Source organism: Monopterus albus, unplaced genomic scaffold (genome assembly GCF_001952655.1).
Source record: "Monopterus albus unplaced genomic scaffold, M_albus_1.0 scaffold410.1, whole genome shotgun sequence".
In the NCBI taxonomy this organism is placed as follows: domain Eukaryota; kingdom Metazoa; phylum Chordata; class Actinopteri; order Synbranchiformes; family Synbranchidae; genus Monopterus; species Monopterus albus.
The window spans coordinates 57825-65359 of record NW_018128290.1 but is presented as its reverse complement, the minus strand read 5'-3'; the positions used below and the strand labels follow the sequence as shown (position 1 = coordinate 65359).

At 46.6% G+C, this 7535-nt stretch overlaps 1 protein-coding gene across 5 annotated transcripts in view; it reads right to left on the bottom strand.

Moving 5' to 3' along the window:
• Positions 1-7535, bottom strand: part of ece2b (endothelin converting enzyme 2b) — a 26943-nt gene that overhangs the window by 14760 nt on the left and 4648 nt on the right. For 2 of the 5 annotated variants that reach the window (XM_020586485.1, XM_020586486.1), the window contains exons 1-4: positions 7336-7453; positions 2002-2088; positions 575-710; positions 21-102 (exon numbers count right to left, since the gene is read on the bottom strand). In XM_020586485.1, coding sequence (XP_020442141.1) covers positions 21-102; positions 575-710; positions 2002-2088; positions 7336-7422 — 392 coding nt within the window. In that variant the 5' untranslated portion in view covers positions 7423-7453. Of the gene's footprint in view, positions 1-20; positions 103-574; positions 711-2001; positions 2089-7100; positions 7184-7335; positions 7454-7535 lie in introns of those variants that run through there. The other 3 variants (XM_020586487.1, XM_020586488.1, XM_020586489.1) reach the window with 2 other exon arrangements.

Genomic DNA, 7535 nt, shown 5'->3' with positions numbered 1-7535 from the left:
GGTAGAAGTCGTGGCAGGGTTTGGCGCTGCGGTCCATCGCCTCCACCATCTGACTGGCCACCATGATGCAAGACTCTGACAGGCACAGGCCATGCCCGCTGTCTGCAATGCATCATGGGAAAGAAAAATGAATGAATAAATAACTGAAGGCGAGCTGCAGAGGACTGAAAAGTGAAGCTTTTCTAATAAACTGTTATATCTGTAACTTATGAAAGAGCAGAGAAGGAAAAGAAGATATACAAGGCAAGGAGGAGGTAGAAGAAGTGAACAAGGAGGTAGGAAAGGAGGGATGGGCAGGAATAAGAATGGAAATAAAATGAAAAAAAGTTGTATGCAGGAAAGAAAGGGATGGGCTGAGAAGGAAAGGAGGAGGTAGAGGAGGGGGAGCGGTGGAGGATGTTTAACAGGGAAAGGGGGCAGGAAAGGAAAGGAGGTGGCAAAGGAGAAGGAAATAAAGGGGTACAGAAGGAAGGGGGAGGCAAAAGGAAAGGGTGGGGGTAGGAAAGGAAAGGAGGGGCAAAAGGAGGAGAGGAGGAGGTAGAGACAGATTAGAGGACAGCGGGTGTGTAGGTACCTGAGCTGAGTCCCAGTCCCAGAACCAGCAGGCAGGCCAGCAGGGCCAGTACAGCAGCCAGCAGAAAGACTGAAAGCAGGACCTCCAGCTGAGTCCTTCTCCCCAGAATGTCCACACCCCCCTTCCTGAAACCCGCCTGAGACACAGAGACCGAACAGTCACACAAATCCTCCCACCCACCTTCAACCTTTAATCCAGCACCCGGTCTGGTCTCAGTGCTAAGAGATAAGGTACAGGAAAACCTGTTGATGTGATGTAACCACAGCCACCAGCTGCTGCTGTGTGACCCACCGACCAGATCCCGGCTGAGCTCGACGTCATGTGCTCATAAATGTGTTGCTTCGTTCATTAAAACGACCTTTGTTTGTCAGCACAGTGTCCCTGCTCAGTTTCCTGATGCCGCCTCAGCCTGGATGAGTCCAGCTGCTGGGTCTGACTGAACCTCCTCCTCCTCCACACACATCTTCACTGACAATCCCCCCCCGACTGCACCCCTCTTCGTGGGTGGTAGGCCCACATGGAGCTGGCCCCTGCTGCGTTTTCAGGCTGCACCCTCCCAGGTCGGGCTCCTGGAGGGGGCCTCTGACTCTGAACCCAGGATTTTAGCTGGGACTGGTTAGCCACTGGGGACTAAGGTAGATTTTCTGAGGACATGGCTGAAGTTATAGAAGTCTGTCAGTGTCCTGTGGCTTTAGCTTTTCTGTCTGACATATCCCTGCCCCCAACACCAACGAACTTGGCAGCTGTTCAACACTAATAATTACATGAACACGGATACCGTTAGAGTCTGTAAGCGTCTGTTTCCCTTCATCTCTTCTCTGGCTTTTTTCAGTAGCTTGGATCAAGTTTGTACCACTAGTTCTACTACTTACAGGAGTACTCCTAGTGGTTTTACTGACAGTTCTTTGCTTACATGTGAAGAAGTTTGTCCATGTAGCTCAAGACATAACTGACTGAGAACCTTGGGCCTGTTTTGTGCTCCCAACATCACTGAGAATTCGTTGACATGGTTACTTTGAAAAATACTGTTGTGTGGAACAGTGTGACTAAACAGATGTGGGGGGAATATCAGCCTTACAGTGGTCTGTGATCCTAAAAAACAAATATGTGGATATGCACCACATGCTTTTCCACACTGACATGCAGAAGTACCATTACTGCTCTGCAAGTCTTTTACCAGCTCACTTGTGACTATGCTTGTGGTTCCTAGAGTCCACAGAAGTAGAATGGGAGGCAGAGCCTTTAGCTATCAAGCTCCTCTCCTATGGAACCAACTCCCAGTCTCAGTTCAGGAGGCAGAGCAGGTGCCCTGACATGATTGTTGTTGTGATTTTGCGCTATAGAAAACAAACAGATTTTTTTTTGCCTCGTCTACATTATCATTTTGTTACTTCCTCTGTTGCTGTGTAGGTGTTGCATCCACTGACCTCCACTCTGTCAGGAGATGAGGCTGCCTCAGCTGGAGTGTCAGGCACTTCCTCCTCTTCTAATGTAGCTCGTTTGTAGCTGGACATCTGCAGAGGCAGACAGACGGGCTCAGTAACACCACACTAACACAGATCAATTACAAAACAGTCCAGATGTGAATCTGCAGTGTGGAAACACAAAACAGAGCTTTTCTAAACTCTGTTGTACAATCATCAACAACCATAAAATCAAGTTAAGGCCTTCTGTCCAGGGCTGAGATCATCTCCAGAGCCTGTGACCCTCCCCACCAGAACTCGGTACAGATGATGTGGATGGATCATGGTGCTCAAACTGTGTGTCCTGCAGACTGTGAGGCTCTGACTGCTGCTACCAACATGAGGCCGACTGATGCTGTCCCTTACCAGCTGTGGATGTGCGTCCTGGGGGGTGCTCTTTGTACATCACTAAACAGTTCCGACCAAATAAGTAACCCTGGATTTTCTAAAGCCAGCTGAGGTTATCCAGATATTTCAGTTTTTCAACCCCCACCTGTGTTGTGGATTAGAAAAGCTGGATTCAGTCCTGTGATCAGTGAATGGGCCATGACCAGCTAGTTTCTGATCGGCTACACCAGATGTCTACAGAGAGAGCGCAGTCTGTCAGAGCAGCAGAGAGAGAGAGAGCTTCTGCTGAAGGCGATGAGGAATTTAAGGATTTGATTTGCACGCAACTGCCAACAAAGAAGTGGCTGTAACTAAATGCAGACGTGTCCCATTTAAATACCTAATGTGGCCACGACTTCATGACGCTGCTTTGATGCAACGGCTCAGTTTGTTAAATGCATAGCTAGTAATCCTGTACAGTGACAGGCCGGAGCAGGACAACACATTTACACAGCGAAAAGAATTCCAGGGACACGAGAGACGTCTGGCTCATGTTCATTTATTAACAACTGTTTAGATGACAAACTTGTGTGCGCCGAGTTCCTGTTACTTCATAGAGCTGGTCTCTGCATTAAAGTACAAGAACATTCAGCAACCTGGTAACGTAGCCCGTTACTCTCAGTTCTACTACCATTATTGTGAGTTTACTGTTGCAGCTTCGCTTCAATAATCAAACAACGGTTTTTAAAATGTTTGACTTTCTCCATAACGTCGCAGCACTTCTCAGTCTTTTCCTGCCAATAATTATGCAACACATTTCAGCAGATGATTAAGTACAGTTGTCTGCAGTTTGAACATTTGTCACTCCGATATGTCCTTCTGATCAGAGCCGATCAGTTTCTTCTCAGATAAACTGTTCACATCATCACTGACATTAGTTCATGCGGTTGTTAAAATGCTACATCAAGCTCTCAGCTGTTGTGACTTCCACAGAGATCCAGTCGTGTCAAAAAGAGAAGAAGGCCACTGTGAAATGTCAACATTTGCAGAGACGCTGTGGGACTTGTGCTGCATTGGTTGTAATGGTTTATTGTCTTGCTCCTATTATTGAGTCTCAGGCTGAACTGTGGCCTTCTGCTACTGCTGTCTCTAGATGCTTTTCCTGAGAAGTTAGCACAATGTGATGTATTAACTTCTACTTTTCTGTATTATTTATTCATGGAGTGCAGTCTTTAAGCCAACTGCCCATCTGGGACAACAAGGCTTTACCCTGCTCTCAGCCTCTGATATCAGCTGTCAGCGCTGGACCTGTGCTGACCCTGGAGGCTACAACTCATTGAGACAGAGCTGAGATGTCCTCAAGCCTGAAACACTTTGTGCAGCCCTGTACAACAGGTAATTTGATCAGCTAATGTATTTACAGTTTATTTGTTTCCCCTGTGTAGTTGTAGAGAAGTAATGGCAATTCCTGTGTTACTGTTTACATCATGGCTGTTTACTCTGGGTTTAAGGCAGAGTTTCCATTGGGGGTGGGGGGGCCACATCTGGAATGTTTTCCACAATGTACAGTAGGTAAACATGTCGACACTTGAGGTTACTGATGCTCATGAAGACACTGTGACGTGACGCTGAAGAGCAGTTATAAAACACGTCCAAGTCTATTTAGGGTGATAAAAATGCTACTGAGAAGGATGTGCATCATTAATCTGTTTTATTTCAGTCTAAGAAAATTCAACCTGATCTGCTCAGTGCGAGTTTCATTTGGTCCTTTTACCTGCTCAAGACTTTTAGAAACCAAGTGTGTAACTGGACTTTTCATAAAGAAACATGACTTGTAGCATCTCTTCTTCCATATTTCAAAGTTCTGACATCCCTGTGACCCACTGCTGTCTATGTCCTGTCCTGTTCTGTTCATAGTCACTTTGGAACCATCAGTGTTATGTCTCCTCACGCTACCTAGTCTAGTGTTCAGTCCGCACATTAGCTTAGCTTCGTGCATCTTTAAATGGACATGCTGTACTTCATTGTACTGTACAACTGTCATGTGGAGTTCATGCTGTTAAATGTTCAGTGAGAGGAGACATTTCACTGTGATCCAATAAATCTCCACCTCCACTGTTTACACCCAGCTCCTCTCTCTCTGTACTTCTGTCTCTATGTCTCTCTCCTGCCCACCCTCAGCCACTGTGTAAACAGTATGGCTCCTCCCTGCAGAGAGAGACACTCACTGATCCCGGATCAGTCACAGAAACCAGTTCTATAAACTCAACCAGCTGCAGAGTTCATATCGCTCCACCACAACACCACCTCCTGAACAATGGGTGGTTACCATGGAAACCACTGCAGTGCACAGCAACTGTTAGCATGTAGCATTTTAGCTCTGCTACAGGAGGTGATGTCAGCTGACCTTTCAAGTGTTTACTTCTCTGGATATCCATTAGCTTCAGTCTGCAAAAAGTATGTTATCCCAGTGGTAGTACTAAAAAATATAATCATCCAAGACACAGTAAACCAGGAGAGAAGCTGTAATCAGTCAATTTGAGCATGAGGTACTGTTAAATTACTACAAGTCAAATAATTAGGCTTTACATTTGGTCCGGAAACTGCAGCTGATCACATTAAAAAAAAAAAAAAAAAAAAAAAAGGTGTATGCTGTATGGACACCACTGTGTTTTACAAACCCCCCAAAGTCCTGAGAAGATTTTCTTTCACGTAGTTTGTACAAAGTAAAATTAAGGTTCACGACCTGAGGGGTTTTGTGATTTGCCCTGGTTTGGGCCTCTGGGTCCTAATGAAGGCAGGTCTTAGAGCCCCAACGCTGATCATTCAGATAGCAGTGCTGGCCCAACACTGTGTCAGCAGGCTGGGCAGAATCCTTCCCTATTGCAACAGGGTAGTCAGGACTTTAGGGAAGACCACGGCATCAACACACGCACATGTCTGAGTCAAAACAGCCTGGAGAGAGGACTCGAGACCGAGGGCAGACTGTAGCACTCCAGGCCTGATGATAAGGTCCCTGTGCACAAAAATCAGATGACAGAACCCTAAGCTCAGCTTCATCCAGACCAGAGTGGATCAGTGCTGGAGCTTAGCCCGCTTCAGAATCAGCAGCAGGTCAGGAGGGTGGAGACGTCTTCCTGTCCACCTAAAGTCTCTGCAGAGTCTCAGTGTCCTGCAGGAAACTAAAGGTTTCCAACTGTTTCCTTCCTCAACACCCTCACTGAAACCTGTCTCTCTCTCTCTCTGTTGCTGTCCCTTGCCCGGCTCTGTTTGCTTTAATTGATGACGCACACTGTGTGTGTGTGTGTGTGTGTGTGGAGGGGTGGGGGGTTGCTAGGAGACATGAGTGTGTTACATCCCTCAGTGGAGGCTGATGTCACACTGTGTGTGTGTGTGTGCAATTAGATAAATGTGTGTGAATCATCTCCATTCAGCTCTAATGGACTTCACTGCAGCTTATATAACATCTGTCTCTCTGTGTCTGTCTGTCTTCTCTGGCTGTGAGACCTGCTCTTTTGTCCCCCCACAGCCTCCAAACTCTCAGCACTGACCTCACACACAGACACTGCTGACAAACCGAACAACATGGAGCTCAGGTTGGTCTCTGTGCAGTTAGCCTAGCTTAGCACAAAGACTGTAAGCAGGGGAAAACTGTTAGCCTTTTTCACACTGACCTATACAAAACCACTTAACAGGCATAATAAAAGCCCTGCACCACTAACAAGGCGTCATCATTACACACAGTGTAAAAAATGGCACTGTCCCACGCAGCAACGGGTGCTTCGACTAAGTCCACTTTAATGATCAGTCTGAGTGCAAATGGGCCAGAAACTGATTCATCTACCTGATACCTGCAGACAGCTGCTAGCTAGCGTTAGCTTCTGTCAGGAGCAGACTGAGTCAAGTTCAGACTTCCACGGTCTCACAACTTGAAGCCAGAGATCTGTTCATAACGGCAGACAGAGAGCTCAGATCAGCGTCAGAACCCGTTTCCAGTCTGGCTCTTGGCGATGAGATCTCTAACACACAGCCAGAGTCAGCTAACATCCTGAGTCACGACAGGCTGTAAACCACAGACTGATTATTCATGTTTACAGGAGAGAAGGGACTGTTGCCACTTTAACATCTTCATGCACTTTCACCATTGAAAAGTAAATTTGTGGATAATTAGAAAACAGGTCTTTATCCAGCTCTACTGTATGCACCTGGAAACAATATAAAACAGTCTTTAAACACCCAGAAACATGTGGGCATCTGAAGAAAGAGCTCCACAATGAGCAGAGGTCAAAGCTCCACAGGGAACCTTGAAGTGAACATGGAGTTCCAGACAGAGTTAGAGAAGACGTCACTGTGACCATCAGACAGACATGAACAAAAGGTCAGATTAACAATAATTATAGGTCAACTCCAGGCAGGGCGAGAGAGACACAAGTTACCTGCTGCATCACTGAGCGTGTGCAAACAGCATGTCATCTCACATCAAACAGCAGTCACAGCTTGTGCCCACGCTGCTCTTCACCCACCAACAGTGAGAGGAGCTGAGGCAGAACGCTGCACATCCAGACCAGTGTGGAGTGGGAAAGGGGGAGTCAGAGCAGACAGTGTGCACACAGCCAGATATTCTCACTTTTTCACTTTGAGTCAAGTTAGATTTTCCTAAACAGGGGTAGAAATACAACTTCTGCAGTAGTGAACCTGGCGAGCTTACTGAAGACAGGCTGCTGAACATATCACACCTGTGGATTTAGTCTTTAGTTGTTTCATCGAAGCAGTCAAGCAGCTCTGCTTGTACTGAAACTCTGAACAAGCCACTGATTTACTGCGACACAGAGAAGATTGTGATTATTTAGTGAAAAGATCTGAAAGGAATTTGTTTATGCTCTGACAGAAACCAGCTCTGGATTTGTTTGAACGGAACAGCCAGATGAAATAAAGTGTTTTGAATAGGTCCAAAAAAAAAAGAGAACTTACACAGAGCAGGCCCTGGTCCGGCAGCAGGGACAGGCTCAGTAGCAGGATCAAGCAAAAGCAGGTGAAAGACAAGTCCACAGCAAACATGCACACCTGAACAAGGTGGCAGAGAGCAGGTGTGAAAAGAAGCAGAACTGATGATCAGGTTGGGAACAGGTGTGGCAGTGGGGGGAGGGGGGGGACCGAGGGCATCTGGTGGC